Below are 21,101 nucleotides of genomic sequence, written 5' to 3'. Positions count from 1 at the left end.
GAGTAAATATACATTCAGATTTTGTGAATAACCAAAACAATAGCAAACTTACTTAAAATGGTGATTTACTCAAAAATGTGAATCAAGGCCATATGTCTGCAGTATTTTCTCCTCATTGTTTCTCTTCACTATACAAGGGGTATTTTCTTTCAACCTCCTTTTTTTCAAAGTCTCTTTTCTAGCAGAGACCAGACCACTTGTTTACCTAGTTCGGTATTAACTCCCAGTACATTTTAGTGTTTCACACACTCTGCTACCTCCTTCCCTCACCCAACTAGATGTAAAATGTTGGTTTTGCTGCTCTCTTCACATATGTGTGCAGCTTGCTCCATGTCAAGATATGGAGAAACTAATATGAGGTAGGTCTTTATGCACTCAAAGTGCAAAAGCAACTTCATCTATTCAATATCTGAGCTCACCTTTTGGGTCCATTTGTTGACAGTCAAATATATCAAACTTATAAAAACATTTATGAAGCAGCATTAGCTAAACCTCCTGTGCAATTCACAATCAAATAATCTAATGATGCAAACAGAGAAAGTAAACGAATTAGAAATACATAAATCTACTCGAGTTATTATAAAGCACCAAAAGGGAACTATTACGATAATCAGTACTCTTTACAGAATTCTCAGTAATGTATGCTGTTTTATGCACGCCAAGCACATTACAAAACAAAATGAAAGTAGCAGCAAGAAAAGTACAGAGCATTACAAGTTTCTATAGAATTAAAATAGAATCTATAGTAGCTGTAAAATGAGGAGAGATATAATGCAAGGAATGTGAACATTGACTAGGGGGAAGTTACCTGTAACAAACAGGGAAATGCCATACAATGGAGGTAAAATATCATAGTATGCAAAATAAGCAAATAGTAGTGAGGAGAAGGAATGCTAAACATACTAAATATGCATACTCAAGTAGTAAAGAACAAGTTACTTACCTTTGGTAATGCCTTATAGGATAAAGACGTTATCTAGCCACATATTCCTTACCTTAGAACTCTTCCACAGATGCCAGACTGGATCCAGAAAATGTTCCCAGCAGTATGTCTACGTGTCGAAAGAGGGCATCGTGCAACTCCGTAACGAGCTTGTTCACTGGATGTAACGTCGACAGAGTCCATATAATCCCCTCTTCGGTACGCTGACATCAATTTCTTCCATGACTGTTTTCAGCAAAAAACTCAGAGGCCCTTATAGAAACAGCCTACAGAAACAGTGTGCCAAAAAAAGATATCTCTATGTAAATTAATTAGGAACTCCCAAAAAAGGAAACCTAAGCCAAGAAAGGAAGCTGTGCAACGCTGCTGACGTCATCTGCGCCGGACGTGGTAGTCACCTTTCGAATGAACCAACTTGGTGCGCTGAAGTTCTGTTACTGTATCACAACTTCCCACGCCAAATGTCCAACTAGGGAGTATACTCAGGATCAGATATCTGTCTGCAGAGTGGGGACGATGGGAGGGTCAGTAAGAAATCTGCGGCTAGATTATGTCTCTACCAGATAAGACATTACCCAAGGTAAGAAACTTGTTCATCCAATAGAGACATTGAGCCACAAATTCCTTACCTTAGAATGAGATACCAAAGCAATACCATACCCGGAGGAGGGTCTGAAGACCAATTGTAGACGATGAAATCCTACAGGACCAAATGGGCAAAATGCCTGTCACAGTGGGCCTGACTAACCAGACGGTTATGTTAGGGAAACGTGTGCAGGGAGCCCACGTTGCTGCCCAGCAGACATCCAAGACCAGAACTCCAAATTCTAATGCAGAGGTCGCAGATCTAGCTCTGGTAGAATGAACATGCAAGCCCTAGGGGTTTGCCTTTTGGCCAGTGCGTAGCAGATTTTAACGCAGATCATAAATGACCCAACAAAAAGGGCCGACTAGATCAAACCATTCTGGAAAAAAGAGAAACGAGACCGGATACTCACAGGAATCAGGTGAATAGGGAATATGCAACACCATAAAAACTGTGGGAAGGATCACAGGCATATGACAGGCATAAGGCAGTGAAAAGCATGCGATAGTGTTCTCCTTGTCAGAGGGACAAAAATGTGTTGAGATAGAACAGACAATATAAACATCAAAAACTACTTGCTGCCAAGGTGGGATTGAACCCATGTTCTTCCAGTACATGTGGCCCCAGAGTTAACAGCCACTAAGCTATAGGTCTTTGCCATAGAAGCCATTTGTCCAGCCAAACCTGGGCTGTAAAGCACATAAAACGGATGGAACCAAGGACCCATCTGTGATGGAGAAGTATCAAACAATGCTTTAAAATAAATTTGAACATGACAACTGCCACCATAGGTATAGAGACAACACCTGACCTAAGGTAAAACTGCCAGAGACAAGGCGACACCACTGGATCCATTGATAACGCACATAGGAGGAAAAGAAAAATACTGCCACAACGACAAAATGAGAAGAAAAAACTAATATATATATATATATATATATATTATTATATATACACACATATATATAAAAAAAAATTCTCATAGATAGAAGCTGTCACTACAATGGTGACATAAAAATACACCGAGCTGAGTAATCAGCAAGATAGCATGAATATGAAAAAGTGGAAAGTGTGTGGGACATCACACACCCTAGTAATGTAAGGGCTGCTGAAGCAGATAAACCAATGCCAACAGACTAAGTAGCCCACAAGCAGGTAGCTGATATCAGCTTAAAAGAAGACCGCAAGTGTGAAAAACCTGGCTGAACTACGGAACCAAAGACAAAATATATAGTCCCTAAGGGACAAAACCCTCCAAAGTGGATTCATAGAAAATAATGTTCCCACGGGGAACAGGATACATTAAAATCACCAGAAAGTACAAGACAAGCATGCCTACTAATGTATATGGGCATTTTGTAAAGGAAGGTACACAGCAAGAAGGAAATACTCTCTTAGGAGGTAAAGAATCCAGAACAAAAATGCAGAAGTGTTGTAACTAAGGTTGACAGCCTTAAGAAAGATAGTAATACCTGCAAATGTAGGAACAGCACACGGGGTGCCACCAGAAGGTAGAATGGTTCAAACTAAAGTGAACAAAGGGAGCTGAAACTAGGACCTCACATGAAGTATAGGACTCCACTCTGGAACGGTTCCATCTGTAAGTTTAGGAATAGACAGATTTAAGAGTCTTTACCACCTCAACTGTCTCTAAGGCGTTGCAACGCAGAATCAACGTGTGTGCCGAACAGGCAGGTGCCACCGAAGGGCATGTCTTCCAGAGTGGATCAGACAGCCTCCCTAAAGCCAGAGTGGAGTAGCCAGACATGACAGCACAGCTCTACAGAATAAGCCATGGCTCAACCCACTGAATCCATGGTATCCATATGTTGGTCTAGGACTTAAAAGGAAGTACCACAACTGTATTGTAGATGGTTTGTTTACTTATTTATGAAGATATTATCTGTGATAAGTGCAATATCCAAATTTATGTAGTCTCTTTGATCTTCTTTTCAGGCTTGGGATCCGTAATCTGGTTGGTCACACGCTGAGGATATCAGAAAAAGCACAATAGGTGCGGGTAAGTCACTTGTCTCTTATTGTGTAGGAGGTACCCTTCCCACTTTCACCCAGTAGAGAATATGTTTAGGGATATGTGACTCCGGTGTCTATAACAGTATATGTGATCGAGGTCTCTCTACACCAACTTGTATAATTACCTTGGTGGAATCTTCTATCTTTCTAAACCGTTACTAAGGTATTAAATAGCTATATATAAAAGTAAAACAAAAATAATAGGGAGAATAATTCACTACTCTTGACTCTGGGCAAGCAGACAGTCAGTACTCTTTTGTCCCCGCAGCCCCCACGTTGGGACCTTTTCATGCACCTGGTCTAGCCAGGTTCCTCCTGCAATGCATGTAGGAGTTTTGGTGTCTCGGGGGGGAAACTCCATCCTCGAGACTCCTGCAGAATCTTCAGATGATGTGGTGTTTGGCCCCAGTGGTCTCTGAAGACTGGCGGCGTCCTCCAGTGTCTTATGTTCAGACAGGTACTTTGGCAAAATCTTCCCGGAATCTCCTGTTTCAAAGGTCCACATTCCTCACACCCACTTCCGGGTCAGGAGTCAAGAAGATTTAGGGGTTTCTGTTGTAGAGGCTTCAATTAGGCTCCGACCCTTCCTTTTCGACATACTGTTGTTTAGAGAGACAGCAACTTCGATCCTGTGTGAAAAGAAAATGTATGTCGCCGGTATTGAATCAAGGAGAGCACATTACAGAGTCAGGTAAATATTCAGCCTCCTCACAACATAGCACACTTTAAAGCAAACCGAGCTGCCTTTCGCCTATCCTGGTGTGTATGGGCAAGTCTGCTCTGGGTCTTCTCCGGAAGCAAAAGCAGCAGGCGCACCACCGAATCTCACAATGCACTAGAAAAGCAGCCCAGAATACCAGAAGTATTTAACTACCGCAGTGCCGAGCTGGCTGAGAAGAAAATGTTCCGTCCACATGTTTCCAGCCATCTGGTCTCCCTGTCTGAAGGGAGGTTAGGGAGGACACTGGGTTCAGAAGAGGCCAAAGCGACAGGCACCACAAAACTCTTCAGAGTTGGGTGTTGAAGAAGAAGAATCGGGTCCCCAGGGGCATGGCGGAGTTCAATAGGCTATGGATCGTTGCACAGAGACACCCGTAACGGGCTTAGCCCACACCCCTAATAAAAGATCATAGAGTACTTCACTATATGGAAGCACAGTCTCTACACCTGGTTAGCCCTATTGATGCACTGTTATCAAGGGATCAGTGGTCACCTCTACAGAGGGAAGCTGCAAATCTAGGATTTCAGCTGCCCTCTTCCGCACCTCGGCTAGAGCGGAGCTCGCATCTGTAGCAAGTCTGGGAGGGGAAAGGAGGTTCGAAGCCAGCGAGGACTAAAGGCCACTAACTTCACCCAGCTCTAGCAGCAAACTACCCTCTAGAGGAGGCTGGACAGTTTTGTCCACAGGGCTGCTAAACCCCGACCCCTGTCCTTCACTTCCAAACATCTGTTCCTCCTGAGAAGAACAGCAAGTGTGGAATGAGGGAAAGCGTCCGAGCTGGATGGCACCACTGGTGCCGCACCCAACGCTGTCAGGCGTTGGTGTTGTGTTATGCTCAGCGTCAACCGGCGCTGCAGACATCAGCTGATCGAACTCCAGTGTCGCAGTTGGGAACCCTGAAGGGCTGTTGTAGCGCGGAAAAAAATGAACTGATGTCAACGCGTCAGAGGGGGGGATTTTATGGACTCTGTCTACATCACATTCAGTGGACAACATCGCTATGCAGTCACACAACGCCCCTCTTCCAAATCACAGAGATACTGCTGGGAAAAATTCCAGATCCAGTTTGGCACCTGGGAAGAATTCTAAGGTAAGGAATCTGCAGCTAGATGTCTCTATCAGATTAATAGAATCAGGTACAGGTACAGGTACAGAATTAGATTTATATTAGTCCAATATTAGATAAATGAATACTCGTCAAAGTCTATTGCTCACCAATGGTTTTTGTCTCTTCACTTACCTCAGGATGGAATGTTTGGGACTGAACAGACTTGATTACATCTTGACTAACCCAAAGTAGTCTGTCTTACTTTCTGTGATCAATCCAGGAGTGGTGCTACCATTTTTCTCCATTAGTGGGGATTTGGAAACTGTCAGCAAAAGGGCCCCAAAAATACAAGAACCCAACAAGAGGAACCAAAATATATGCATTTTAGCAGATTTAGGAGCAAAATGTGCCAAGAAAAATAAAGCACCTAATGTAAGTCAATGGGTGCAGTAGACAGGGATCCTGTTACAATGTTAGGCTGACAGCGAGGGAGTACGGGGTCAGAAACACCAATTGGATTGGTTTTAATGAAAGTCTAGAAGTCAAAAAAGTCCCAAAAGTTTCGAAGTCCATTTCAGTAAGGGACTTTGTCACTTTTCTGAAGAAAAACACTGACATTTCTTCCAAGTCTCAACCCAGAAAGGGCATTTTAAAAAAAAATAATCCTACCCGAGCAGATCATCGCTGAAACTGCAGCTCCCACAGTATAACTGAAGGCTAGATACCAGAAGGTGGATGGTACCACTGGAGATTTCTCACTGGAAAATGTTTAAGTCCAAGCGCAAAATGGGACTAAATCTTGTTTTTGGAGGTGTGGGACCTTTGAGTGGGACAAAGGTGAAATTCTCAAGCGCTGGAAGAAAAGTTTTCAAACTTTTTTCTGACGGCCAAACAGAAAGGTCTCTTCTAGGACCAATTGCTACTGTTCAGCTGGACAAATCAGGATTAATGACCTGTTGTGTATTTGTAGCCACACATAATGGAGGATAAGTGAGAGAGACAGTATGGAGAGCCAACTGACCCTAAAAGTCCACTTATTTGTCCTAGGTACATGTGAGAGCAAAGTCTGCACAGTGAAATTAATTATCCACTGCAAATTCAAATACACACAAAAGACGATATAATAACACTGGTAGGCAGAGAGTGAAATAATCATTTACAAACAAACACAGAACCCGTCACAAGTACACAATGGCACTCCCATGGCACAGAAATACAATACTGGCAAAGTTTTCAATTCCAGTAAACAGAAGACCACACCTTATTGAGGTTGAGAATTTTGAACAGTTCCTTCTGGTTCTGCTGGGCTATCTTGGTGCTTTCCTGCCAGGATACACAGCTGTCGCAGGCGAGGCAGTCGCTCAGGAAGATTTTGGCACTGGCCAACTTGTGGAACTCATCCAACTGAAAAGGAGACAGTTCAAGAAGTACGATCACTCTGCCTTCTAGAAGGGACACTTCTCATGTAGATTAACATTTAAGGATATTAACAAAACAAATGCTTCTGTAAACAAATTACAACTCTTTTTCTTTTTTTTTTACACCTCTTCACTTCACTCCGTGCCTAAGAACATCTACAAGTTAGAACCTTTCTCTCAGTCTCACACACAACACAAATACCCTCAAGTTGGTCAATCTCTAAACCTACTCTTAACAACCAAGCAGAAGGAATGGACTCTTACTCGACTGAAGTTTTGTCAGGGTTATCAGGTGCTACAAAAATGCTTTTATACAATAAAATATGCCTACAGGACAGTCAGTTCCAGCAAAAGGATGCTTCATGGTACAGTTCCTTTAGCTACTAACTGCTGGCCAACTGAATGTGTCCTCAGACCTCAGCCATGTTGTTGTTAAAGAACTTTAAGCCAATGGCAGAAAAATGTTAGCTAAGGAAACTCAACAGTTGAAAGGGGTAGGCCCAAAAGCCCATTCAATGCACAATGTAAGCAGTAGGTCATGAAACAGCTGCGCTGTCAAAACCCCCAACTAAAAGAACAGAAAACAAGCCCCACTAAAGCCTGATAAAGTAAAAAATAAATAAATTAAAAAAAAAGTCAAAAATGCTTAAACAAAGCCAAAATAACACAAGGAAATAACATCTTCAAAGTACAAAGAAATGAAACATGGAGTTGTGAACACTGTGAAAATTCCCATTGCAGCTTTTCTATTTTCATCATTTGGTTCCATTTGGTGACTATTTTCAGACTCTTGTACCTCTTTCATAGAAAGTGTGCTATTTTAAAGATATGTATAGAAATAATTGTATCATGTCTGCCTATTGTCTAAGAAGATATTTACTTGCTTCATATTGGTGGCTACCTATAAACAATATGATAATCAAAATGACACATTTGTCTCCATGATTGTTTAGTCATGGTAATATTTTAGTATATACAAATCCAGAATTTGTATTTATAAGTGGAAATCAGTAATCTGATAATATAAAACCTCAGGTGTTGAACCATACTGAGAGAAGAACTACACTCTAGGACTATTACACCAGAGATCACACTGGTTTGCGTCAACCATCCTAAGTTGGAGGAGACATCAGGGACTGAAGCGGAAATCAGCCTGTCGCTGTTTCTTTCATAGACCAAACAAGCTGTTTTAGAGAATAGATTTTAGAAATGTTCCTGCTGTTTTCACCTGACCTTGACATGTTTTGCTACATTCATTTTTTGCATGTGGTGTGATTTCCATTTATATAGAATACACTAGATTATTTTAAAATAAACATTTCAAAATACATGTCCTGCTTCTTAGTGCTAGTTCAAGTATTTTATTAATTAGCAAAATAGGATTTGGACTTCCACTATGTCCCTGAATCCATCTTGTGGTACTGATTGTCACCAGTAAACACTTAATACACAGTATTGTTCAGTGGGTTGTGTATTGGATGCAGTTCAACCGGATTTCTAGTTCGTGTTGATGCAATAACTATGTCCTGGTGCCATGGGGTTCAAAATCTGACCTCTCCAAACAGGCAGTGTGTGTGGGGTGGAGGGGTCCAAAATCATATAGAGGGCACCAGACACACAAGAACATGAACAGGAGCCCGATAAAAGAAGTGAAATGAGGCTCAAGTACTGCAATTGTTCCCACTTTCGGGACCTAATGGCTTTGTCAATGTTTTTTTAGCTATGCTGTACAGCATGTCTGATGATGCTGTTCAGCACAGCTACATTTTTTTAAATGTGTGTCATTGTGTAGGCACACGCATCACACATGCACACGCCTGCAAAATGAAGCAGCTGCTTTTTCTGCTATGTGTTGCTCCAACTCAGATCGGCAAATAAAAAACAAACAAATTGTAAAAGCATTTTTTTTTTTTTTTTTAATTAAAGCGGGAGGGAGAAGCTACATTGGTGTGTGCAAACAACATGGGGGAAAGTCGGTGGGGGGGTACCAACACACACAGGCAGGAGGGGGTGTGGATGCAACATTTGGAGAGGGGGTTGGTTAGGGCTGAAGTAACACAGGAATACAGCAGCGACAAAAGGCGTGGATGGAAAAAGCAGCACTGAGGACGAAGTGAAAAGCAAATCGGCAAGATTGAGTGCATGTGGAGTTGAGAAGGAACAGAAGCACATTGGGGATAAATGGGTCAAGGCATGGGTGGGAAGCAAACGAGGGTAAGCGCATCATGGAAGCACACAGGACAGAGACAGCAGCAAAAAGAGGGAAAGGGAAACACACTATGGAGGCAGATGGACCCTCACGCAAGGAATGAGAAGCAAGCAAATGACTGACAATGAAGCCTAACATTGTTGAAAAATGGGGAGGACACTCATCCCAGTATAAGCTAACAAAACGTCTCACAACAGACAGTGCATGCTCTGCTTAGCAGGCATTACCAAAAACCTGGTGAACTTAAAACATGCCCCAGGAGCCCAAAGAATTAAAACGTACCAGTGATTACAATCTACCTGAAGATTCATCACCTGTAGAACAATCTATATGTCAGACTGCATCCAGAAACTTCAAAGCTCTTACGTCTCCTGTAGGGAGTGCTCACTTCATACTGACACCAGAATTGGCATCTAGTGACATAATCAAAGCCATACAGCACCCGGCCCGTGGCAACAAAGTCAGTTTCCATCCACTATGTCAGAACCTTCCAGTCAGTGATGTATTGACATCGGTAGAGTAGTGCAGGAGCAAAAACCTACAAGTGTTATTTTATTAACTTTCCCTATAACACATCCATCACACAGAGAGGCAGGAGGATCGGTGAGGAATTAGTAGATCGAGTATTCACCAGAAAGATTGTTATTGTAGGTAACTTCTTCTGATGGATACTTCTATCTGCAGATTCCTCACATGTAAAACATTTTACAGAGCAATGCCCTGCCCTTGGGGGAGGCTTGATGGATGGTTAAATAAGGGAATCCTTCAGAACAACCCTGGCAAAGTGTCGATCTTCAAGCACTTCTAAATCCACTAAGTAGCACTTTGAAAAAGTGTGGATGGATGCCCAGTCGCCACCTTGCAGATCTCTACCCTAGCAAGGCCAGAAATCATGGATTCGGCCCTGGGGGAATGGGCTACGATTCCTTCTGGAGGGTCTTTCTTGGACAAGGATTGGCAAGTTTTGTTGAACAGGATGAGCCATTGTGAGAGGGTCTTTTTCTGCACTGCAGTAACCGAGGAAGAGTTGGTCATCCAGTCGTATTTCCCGTTGCATGACATTATCATTCATGCATTTACCATGCATTGCCTTTACAATGCAAGATAAGTATATTTAGATATATATTTATTTATATATATATGTATTCATATGTATATATAAATATAAGGAAAATGTCACTTACCCAGTGTACATCAGTTCGTGGCATGAGACGCTGCAGATTCACATGCTGTGCATTATCCTGCCATCTAGTGTTGGGCTCGGAGTGTTACAAGTTGTTTTTCTTCGAAGAAGTCTTTTCGAGTCACGAGACCGATGGGACTCCTCCCCCTTCGGCTCCATTGCGCATGGGCGTCGACTCCATCTTAGATTGTTTTTCCCCCGCAGAGGGTGAGGTAGGAGTTGTGTATATAGTAAAGGTGCCCATGCAATGGAGTAAGTATGTATGTACATAATGTGTCTAAAAGTGATATATATTTACAAAGTTACAGGTTTTATCAACATATAATATACAATTTTCATCAACTTATAACGGCTACAGGCTCCCGGGGAGGCGGGAGGGCGCATGTGAATCTGCAGCGTCTCATGCCACGAACAGATGTACACTGGGTAAGTGACATTTTCCGTTCGATGGCATGTGTAGCTGCAGATACACATGCTGTGCGTAGACTAGTAAGCAGTTATCTCCCCAAAAAGCGGTGGTTTAGCCTGTAGGAGTTGAAGTTGTTTGAAATAATGTTCGTAATACTGCCTGTCCCACTGTAGCTTGTTGTGTTGTTAACACATCTACACAGTAATGTTTTGTGAATGTATGAGGCGTAGACCATGTGGCTGCCTTACAGATTTCTGGCATAGGTATATTTGCTAGGAAGGCCATTGTGGCGCCTTTCTTTCTAGTGGAGTGTGCCTTTGGGGTAATAGGCAGGTCTTTCTTTGCTTTCACATAGCAGGTTTGAATACATTTAACTATCCATCTGGCAATGCCTTGTTTGGATATTGGATTCCCTGCATGAGGTTTTTGGAAGGCTACAAACAATTGTTTTGTCTTGCAAATTTGTTTTGTTCTACCAATGTAATACATTAGTGCTCGTTTGATGTCTAATGTATGTAAGGCCCTCTCGGCTACTGAGTCTGGTTGTGGAAAAAAGACTGGGAGTTCCACCGTTTGGTTTAGGTGGAACGGTGATATAACTTTTGGTAAAAATTTGGGATTTGTGCGTAGAACTACTTTATGTTTGTGTATTTGTATAAAGGGTTCTTGTATAGTAAATGCTTGTATTTCACTTACTCTTTTAAGAGATGTGATAGCTATTAGGAAGGCTACTTTCCAGGTTAAGTACTGCATTTCACAAGAGTGCATGGGTTCAAATGGTGGACCCATGAGCCGTGTTAATACAATATTGAGGTTCCATGAGGGAACTGGTGGTGTTCTTGGAGGTATGATTCTCTTTAGACCCTCCATAAATGCTTTGATGACTGGGGTTCTAAAGAGTGATTTTGAATGTGTAATCTGCAGATAGGCAGATATTGCTGTGAGATGTATCTTAATGGACGAAAAAGCTAGATTTGATTTTTCAATAAGTAGCTTACAATGTTTTTTGCAGATGCATGTAGTGGTTGAATTTGATTATTATGGCAGTAATAAACAAATATTTTTTATTTATTTGCATAACAATGTCTTGTAGTAGGTTTTCTTGCTTGTTTAATGACCTCCATACATTCTTGTGTAAGGTCTAAATGTCCAAATTATAAGATTTCAGGAGCCAGATTGCTAGATTGAGCGATGCTGGATTCGGGTGTCTGATCTGTTGTTTGTGTGGAGTTAACAGATCTGGTCTGTTTGGTAGTTTGATATGGGGTACTACTGACAGGTCTAGTAGTGTTGTGTACCATGGCTGGCGAGCCCAGGTTGGTGCTATTAGTATTAGTTTGAGTTTGTTTTGACTCAATTTGTTTACTAGATACGGAAGGAGTGGGAGAGGGGGAAAAGCGTAGGCAAATATCCCTGACCAACTCATCCATTATGCATTGCCCTTGGAGTGAGGGTGTGGGTACCTGGACGCAAAGTTTTGGCATTTTGCGTTTTCTTTTGTTGCGAATAGGTCTATTTGCGGTGTTCCCCAGCCTTGAAAGTAAGTTTGTAGTATCTGGGGATGAGTTTCCCATTCGTGGGTTTGTTGGTGATCTCGACTGAGATTGTCGGCTAACTGGTTTTGAATTCCTGGGATGTACTGTGCTATTAGGCGAATGTGATTGTGAATCGCCCAATGCCAAATCTTTTGTGCTAAGAGACACAACTGTGTCTCTCCCTGTTTGTTTAGGTAATATATTGTTGTCATGTTGTCTGTTTTGACAAGAATGTGTTTGTGAGCTATTAACGGTTGAAATGCTTTTAATGCTAGAAATACTGCAAGTAGTTCCAGATGATTTATATGAAGTTGGCTTTGTTGAGCGTCCCATTGTCCCTGCATGCTGTGCTGGTTGAGGTGTGCTTCCCACTCTACCATGGAAGCATCTGTTGTGAGCACGTTGTGAGGTACAGGGTCTTAGAATGGCCGCCCTTGGTTTAAGTTTATAGGGTTCCACCATTGAAGCAAGGAGTGTGTTTGGCGGTCTATCAACACTAGATCTTGAAGTTGACCCTGTGCCTGTGTCCATTGTGTTGCTAGACACTGTAGTAAGGGCCGCATGTGTAGTCTTGCGTTTGGGACAATGGCTATGCATGAAGACATCATGCCTAGAAGTTTCATCACAAACCTCACTTGATAGTGTTGGTTTGGGTGCATGTTTAGTATTACATTTTGGAATACTTGTACCCTTTGCGGACTTGGAGTGGCAATCCCTTTCTGTGTGTTGATTGTTGCTCCTAAGTATTGTTGTATTTGACACGGTTGTAGAGGTGATTTTTGGTAATTTATAGAGAACCCTAGGTTGTGAAGGCTTTCTATGACATATTTTGTGTGTTGAAGACACTGTTGCTGAGTGTTGGTTTTTATTAACCAATCGTCTAGGTAAGGGAATACGTGCATGTGCTGCCTCCTGATATGAGCAGCTACTACCGCAAGGCATGTTGTGAATACTCTTGGTGCTGTTGTTATCCCGAACGGTAACACTTTGAATTGGTAATGCACGCCTTGTATTACAAACCTTAAGTATTTCCTGTGGGAAGGATGTATAGGTATGTGGAAGTAAGCGTCCTTGAGATCTAATGTTGACATGTAGTCCTGTTGTTTGAGCAAGGGAATCACGTCTTGAAGTGTCACCATGTGAAAGTGATCTGATTTGATGTAAAGGTTCAGTGTTCTGAGGTCTAATATGGGTCTCAGTGTTTTGTCCTTTTTTGGAATTAGGAAATACAGGGAGTAAACACCTGTTCCTTTTTGATGGTTGGGTACTAGTTCTATTGCCTCTTTTTGTAACAACGCTTGGACTTCTAGTTGTAACAGATCTAAGTGCTGTTTGGACATGTTGTGTGCTCTTGGAGGCACATCTGGTGGTATTTGTAGGAATTCTATGCAATAACCATGTTAGATAATGGCTAGGACCCACGAGTCAGTAGTTATGTGTTTCCAATTCTGGTAATAATGTATAAGTCCCCCCTCACTGGTGTTGTGTGTTGGGGGTTTGTGACGTTGGAGTCACTGTTTAGTTTGTGGGGTTTTTGGGCTTTGGAATTTCCCTCGTTTTAGGGAACTGTCCACCCCTATATTCTCCCCTAAAGCCTCCTCTTTGGTATTGGCCCTGGTATGTGGGTCTGGCTTGTGAGGGCGAAGGTCCTGTGCTTTGGGCCCGAAACCCCCCTCTAAAGTGTGGCTTCCTAAAAGTGCCTCTGCTTTGTGGGAAGTGGAGCGCGCCCATGGCTTTGGCCGTGTCAGTGTCTTTCTTTAGTTTGTCTATTGCTGTATCCACCTCCGGCCCAAACAATTGTTGTCCGTTGAAAGGCATATTCAGCACAGCCTGCTGGATCTCTGGCTTAAATCCGGAGGTACGTAGCCACGCGTGTCTCCGGATGGTGACCGCTGTGTTTACTGTTCTGGCAGCTGTGTCTGCTGAGTCCATCGCTGACCTTATGTGATTGTTGGAGATGGTTTGGCCCTTCTCTACAATCTGTTGGGCACGCTTTTGGAACTCTTTTGGGAGGTGTTCAATGAAATGCTGCATTTCGTCCCAATGTGCCCTGTCGTATCTTGCCAATAGAGCCTGTGAATTGGCAATTCGCCATTGATTGGCTGCCTGTGCTGCCACCCTTTTGCCTGCAGCGTCGAATTTCCGACTTTCTTTGTCGGGTGGTGGTGCGTCCCCAGAAGTTTGTGAATTAGCCCTTTTCCGGGCTGCTCCCACTACCACTGAATCAGGAGTCAGTTGTTGCGTAATGTACACAGGGTCCGTAGGAGGAGGTTTATATTTCTTTTCCACCCTAGGTGTGATGGCTCTGCTCTTCACTGGGTCTTGAAACACCTGTTTGGCGTGTTTTAGCATGCCTGGTAACATTGGCAAACACTGATACTGGTTGTGTGTTGATGACAGGGTATTGAATAAAAAGTCATCTTCTATAGGCTTGGAATGCAATGCTACGTTATGAAAAGTAGTTGCCCTGGAAACCACCTGCATTTAAGCAGTACTGTCTTCTGGTGGTGATGGTCTTGCCGGGTAGCAATCCGGACTATTGTCAGAGACTGGTGCATCGTACAGATCCCATGCATCTGGGTCATCTTGCCTCATCCCTGTGTGCGTTGGTGACTGCACCATTGGGGGTGTTGCTATTGGGGACAGATGTGGTGAGGTTGGTGGTGATGGCTGTGGAGAAAACTGTGGTGGTGTTTTTTCTTCAGCCACTTTAGCCTTTGGCTGCATTTCCGCCTCATGGAATGCGAGCTTCCGCTTCATCTTAATTGGGGGGAAGTGTACTTATTTTCCCTGTGTCCTTCTGTACATGGAGCGTCCTCTGTGTATGGTCTGGCTCTCCCAACCCCAGTTCTTGTTCAAACCTGTGGCCATGTAGTTGTGATGAAAGGCCATGCTCGTCCGTATAGGAGCTTTGTTTCGGCTCCGAAGCTGGGTGTTTCGGCACCGAAACCTTTACAGCCGTCTTTTTCGGCTCCGAAGAACCCTTATTGGATTTCAGGGTGACGATTTCTCGGTGCCAGGTCTGGTCAGAGCCAGTATCTCGGTGTCGAGTATATTCAGTGCCGGTATCTCGACCGGAGTCGGATGTCTTCCGCTGATGTGAGGCCTTTTTTGGTGCCGATGCTTGGTCACCGTGTTTACGGGTAAAGTCATGGCCTGTCGGCGGTGGCGTACCCTGGGCCTTCATAATTTTCGAGTGAGTTTTAGCCGGGGCATGTTTACTCACAGTTTGTTGCCTCGTCCGGCTGCTCACTCTCAGGCTCGTCCGAGTCCGAATCTGGAACGGAGAATGTCTCCTCTTCTTCAGCGTCGGTGTGCCCGGCCGGTTTCGACGTCATTTGAAGTCTTTGAGCTCTCCGGTCCCTCAGCGTCTTCTTCGACCGAAATGCCCGACAGGCCTCGCACGTATCCTCTTTATGTTCGGGGGACAAACACAAATTACAGACCAAATGTTGGTCTGTATAAGGATATTTAGCGTGGCATTTGGGGCAGAAGCGGAATGGGGTCCGTTCCATGAGCCTTGAAGACGCATGCGGTCGGGCCAACCAGGCCCCGCCAAGGAGTGGAAGCCCCAAAGGGCTGCCAGAGCTCTTCTTTTCTTCGGTGTCGATCTGCTATCACTAACCAGATACCGAGCGCAAACAATACCTCGAATTTTCCGATTGTTAACTAACTTTTCCGAACCGAAACATGGAGCGAAGAGGAACACGTCCGAACCCGATGGCGGAAAAAAACCAATCTAAGATGGAGTCGGCGCCCATGCGCAATGGAGCCGAATGGGGAGGAGTCCCTCGGTCTCGTGACTCGAAAAGACTCCTTCGAAGAAAAACAACTTGTAACAGTCCAAGCCCAACACTAGATGGCAGGATAATGCACAGCATGTGAGGTAGATGCCTCAGCTGTTTGGGCTCTAAATCCACCTTTATATTGTGGCTTACAAAAGGATCCCCTGTATTGTGTGGTATACATGGGTGTATACCCATGGCCTTTGCAGTGTCAGAATCTTTTTTAATTTTTTCAATTGACGTGTGCACCTCTGGGCCAAAAAGTTGTTTTTGGTTAAACGGCATATTGAGGACTGCCTGTTGTATTTCAGGCTTAAATCCTGAAGATCTAAGCCATGCGTGTCTTCTTATGGTTACCACAGTGTTGATGGTTCTGGCTGCTGTATCTGCAGAGTCTAGGGCTGACCCGATCTGATTATTGGTGATGGCTTGCCCTTCCTCTACTATTTGTTGTGCCCTCTTTTGCTGTTCCTTGGGGAGATGTTGGATTATGTCTTTCATCTCATCCAGTTGGCCCTGTCGTATATAGCCAACAATGCCTGAGAGTTGGCTATCCTCAACTGGTTGGCTGCCTGAGATGCCACCCTTTTCCCCCACAGCATCAAACTTCCTACTCTCCTTGTCTGATGGGGGTGCATCACCTGATGACTGAGAGTTTTCTCTTTTCCTGGCTGCGCTTACAACTATGGAGTCTGGAGGTAACTGTTGGGTGATAAAGACAGGATCAGAAGGAGGTGGCTTATATTTTATCTCCACCCTTGAAGTAATTATTCTTGTTTTTACTGGCTCCTTGATTATTTGGTCAGCATGTTTTAACATGCCAGGGAGCATGGGAAGCGACTGATAAGTTGCATGCGTAGAGGAGAGTGTATTAAAAAGGAAGTCATCCTCTAATGGTTCAGTATGCATGGCGACATTGTGATAGGATGCCACCCTAGCTATGACCTGAGTGTAGCCTGTACTATCCTCTGGTGGTGAAGGCTTAGAGGGATAGCAATCTGGAATGGGGTTTGGATCATAAAGAGCCCATGAATCCACATCGTCCTGCTGTGAATCAAATGAATGTGCTGGTCACTGCATAGGTGTAGGACTAGTAGCGGGGAGAGATAAGTAAATGTGGAGAGTGAGGAGGAGAAAACTGAGGAGGTGGAGGTTTCTCCTTTGTTCTTGGCACTTTCGCTGGAGGCTGAGCAGTGTCCAATTCCTCTTGAAAGGCTAATTTCCTCTTTGGTTTTGGTGGAGGTGCTGTTAAAATTCTGCCAGTCTCTTTATGAATGTGAATTCTGGCTTGCCTTTCATCCATTGCCTCCATTTGTGAGGGTTCCTCAGCATCTTTATGGCTTTCTTTAAGTGCCTGTGAAAGTCCATGCTGTGTAATGAAAATGTCACTTACCCAGTGTACATCTGTTCGTGGCATCAGTCGCTGAGATTCACATGGTATGCATGAGCTCGCCATCTGGTGTGTTGGGTCGGAGTGTTACAAGTTGTTTTTCTTCGAAGAAGTGTTTTCGAGTCACAGGACCGAGTGACTCCTCCTTCTGTGCTCATTGCGCATGGGCGTCGACTCCATCTTCGATTGTTTTCCCCGCAGAGGGTGAGGTAGGAGTTGTACTATAGTAATAGTGCCCGCGCAATGAAAAATGTAAGTATGTACATATTAAAGGATTAAATAATATATATACAAATGTACAAAATTGAAGGTAACTTCTGAACTGCTACAGGCTTCCGGGGAGGTGGGTGGGTCCATGTGAATCTCAGCGACTGATGCCACGAACAGATGTACACTGGGTAAGTGACATTTTCAGTTCGATGGCATCTGTCGCTGTAGATACACATGGTATGCATAGACTAGTAAGCAGTTAGTTCCCCATAAGCGGTGGTTTAGCCTGTAGGAGTAGAAGTTGTCTGAAATAGAGTTCTTAATACAGCTTGACCTACTGTAGCTTGTTGTGCGGATAGCACATCTATACAGTAGTGTTTGGTGAATGTGTGAGGCGTAGACCAAGTGGCTGCCTTACATATTTCCTGCATTGGGATGTTTCCTAAAAAGGCCATTGAAGCACCTTTTTTCCTTGTTGAATGTGCCCTGGGAGTAATGGGCAGTTGTCTTTTTGCTTTAAGGTAGCAGATTTGGATGCATTTAACTATCCATCTGGCTATACCTTGTTTTGATATTGGGTTACCTACATGAGGTTTTTGGAATGCAATAAATAGCTGTTTAGTTTTTCTGATGTTTTTTGTTCTGTCAATGTAGTACATTAATGCTCTTTTGACATCTAATGTATGTAGTGCTCTTTCTGCCACAGAATCTGGCTGTGGGAAAAAAACTGGTAGTTCTACCGTTTGATTTAGATGGAATGGTGAAATAACTTTTGGTAAAAATTTGGGATTAGGTCGTAGGACGACCTTATTTTTATGTATTTGTATAAAAGGCTCTTGTGTTGTGAACGCTTGAATTTCACTTACTCTTCTTAGAGATGTAATGGCGATGAGAAAGGCAACTTTCCAGGTTAGGAATTGTATTCCGCAAGAGTGCATGGGTTCGAAAGGTGGGCCCATGAGTCTTGTTAGAACCACGTTTAGGTTCCATGAAGGAACAGGTGGTGTTCTTGGTGGTATAATTCTTTTAAGCCCTTCTATGAATGCTTTGATAACTGGTATTTTATACAAGGAAGTTGAATAGGTAGTTTGCAGGTATACAGATATTGCTGCAAGGTGTATTTTAATAGAAGAGAAGGCTAGCTTTGCTTTTTGTAAATGGAGCAAGTAATTTACTATATGTTTTGGAGTTGCGTCTAGTGGTTGTATCTGATTATGATGGCAGTACCAAACAAATCTTTTCCACTTACTTGCGTAGCAGTGTCTAGTGGATGGCCTTCTGGCCTGCTTTATGACTTCCATACACTCTTGGCTAAGTTGTAAGTGTCCGAATTCTAGGATTTCAGGAGCCAGATTGCTAGATTCAGCGATGCTGGGTCCGGGTGTCTGATCTGTTGGTTGTGTTGCGTTAACAGATCTGGTTTGTTGGGCAGTTTGATGTGTGGTACTACAGACAGATCTAGCAGTGTTGTGTACCAGGGTTGTCTTGCCCAAGTTGGTGCTATTAAAATGAGTTTGAGTTTGTTTTGACTCAATTTGTTTACTAGGTAAGGAAGGAGAGGGAGAGGAGGAAAAGCGTAAGCAAATATTCCTGACCAGTTCATCCATAGGGCATTGCCTTGGGATTGCTTGTGTGGGTATCTGGACGCGAAGTTTTGGCATTTTGCGTTCTCTTTTGTTGCAAATAAGTCTATTTGTGGTGTTCCCCAGAGTGTGAAGTAGGTGTTCAGAATCTGTGGATGGATTTCCCATTTGTGGACTTGCTGGTGATCTCGAGAGAGATTGTCTGCCAGCTGATTCTGGATCCCCGGAATAAACTGTGCTATTAGACCAATTTGATGGTGGATTGCCCACTTCCATATTTTTTGAGCTAACAAGCTTAACTGCGTCGAATGTGTTCCTCCTTGTTTGTTTAGATAATACATCGTTGTCATGTTGTCTGTTTTGACAAGGATGTATTTGTGGGTTATGATTGGTTGGAAAGCTTTTAGTGCTTGAAAAACTGCTAATAATTCTAGATGATTTATATGCAGTTTTGTTTGATGTATGTTCCATTGTCCTCTTATGTTGTGTTGATTGAGATGTGCTCCCCACCCTGTCATGGAAGCATCTGTTGTTATTACGTACTGTGGCACTGGGTCTTGGAAAGGCCGCCCTATGTTTAAATTTATACTGTTCCACCATAGAAGCGAGAGGTAAGTTTGGCGGTCTAGCAACACCAGATCTAGAAGGTGACCCTGTGCTTGAGACCACTGTGAGGCTAGGCACTGTTGTAAGGGCCTCATGTGCAGTCTTGCGTTTGGGACAATGGCTATGCATGAGGACATCATGCCTAGGAGCTGTAGTATTGTTCTTGCTTGTATTGTTTGGTTTGGAGACATGTGTTGAATGACTCTGTTGAAATTGTGGATCCTTTGTGGAGTTGGCGTTGCTACTCCTTTTGTCGTGTCTATTATGGCTCCTAGATATTGCTGTACTTTGCTTGGCAGAATGTTTGATTTTGCAAAGTTGACGGTGAACCCTAGTTTGTAGAGGGTTTGTATGACTTGATTTGTGTGGTTTGAGCATTGTGTGAGCGAACTGGTTTTGATTAGCCAGTCGTCTAGATACGGGAACACATGTATTTGCTGCCTTCTGATGTGTGCAGCGACTACTGCTAGGCATTTTGTGAATACTCTTGGAGCGGTTGTTAAACCAAAAGGCAATACTTTGAATTGGTAATGTATTCCTTTGAATACAAACCTTAGATATTTCCTGTGTGATTGATGTATTGGTATATGGAAATATGCGTCCTTGAGGTCTAGGGTTGTCATGTAGTTGTGTTTTTTGAGCAATGGTAACACTTCTTGTAGTGTGACCATGTGAAAGTGGTCTGATTTGATGAATGTGTTTACTACTCTGAGGTCTAGAATTGGTCTCAGTGTTTCGTCCTTTTTTGGTATCAAGAAGTACAGTGAATAAACTCCTGTGTTTATTTGTGTGCTTGGTACTAATTCTATTGCATCTTTTTGCAGTAGTGCTTGAACTTCTATCTCTAGAAGCTGTGAATGGTATTTTGATAAATTTGGTGATTTTGGTGGTATGTCTGGAGGGAATTGCAGGAATTCTATGCAATAACCATGTTGGATAATTGCTAGGACCCATGTGTCTGTAGTTATTTTGTCCCATGCTTCGTAATATTGACGTATCCTCCCCCCCACTGGTGTTGTGTGGGAGGGGTGAGTGACGTGTGAGTCACTGCTTGTTGGTAGTGGTTTTGGGGCTTTGAAATCTTCCTCTATTCCTAGGGAATTGCCCCCCTCTATACTGGCCCCGAAAACCTCCCCTGTACTGTCCCTGGTAGGTGGGCGGTGCGGACTGTGAGGTGCTAGCTTGTGTGGCCTGACCCCGAAACCCTCCTCTAAAAGGTGTTTTGCGGAAGGTGTTATAAGATCCTCTGCTCTGCGGGGAGTAGAGTGCGCCCATGGCCTTGGCAGTGTCAGTGTCCTTCTTGAGCTTTTCTATGGCTGTGTCGACCTCCGGACCGAACAGAAGTTTTTCGTTTACTGGCATGTTAAGCACTGCCTGCTGAATTTCTGGCTTGAATCCAGACGTTCTGAGCCATGCGTGCCTACGGATGGTAACCGACGTA

General features: G+C 43.4%; 1 protein-coding gene across 3 annotated transcripts in view; it reads right to left on the bottom strand.

The window, feature by feature from the left end:
• The window catches only part of NARF (nuclear prelamin A recognition factor), a 252,638-nt gene that overhangs the window by 112,243 nt on the left and 119,294 nt on the right, over window positions 1-21,101 (bottom strand). For all 3 annotated transcript variants that reach the window (XM_069200293.1, XM_069200295.1, XM_069200294.1), the window contains exon 4: window positions 6,593-6,736. In XM_069200293.1, the coding sequence (XP_069056394.1) occupies window positions 6,593-6,736 (144 nt within the window). The remainder of the gene's footprint in view (window positions 1-6,592; window positions 6,737-21,101) is intronic.

This window comes from Pleurodeles waltl, chromosome 7, assembly GCF_031143425.1.
Source record: "Pleurodeles waltl isolate 20211129_DDA chromosome 7, aPleWal1.hap1.20221129, whole genome shotgun sequence".
Taxonomy (NCBI): domain Eukaryota; kingdom Metazoa; phylum Chordata; class Amphibia; order Caudata; family Salamandridae; genus Pleurodeles; species Pleurodeles waltl.
This window is presented reverse-complemented; position numbering and strand designations above follow the sequence as displayed.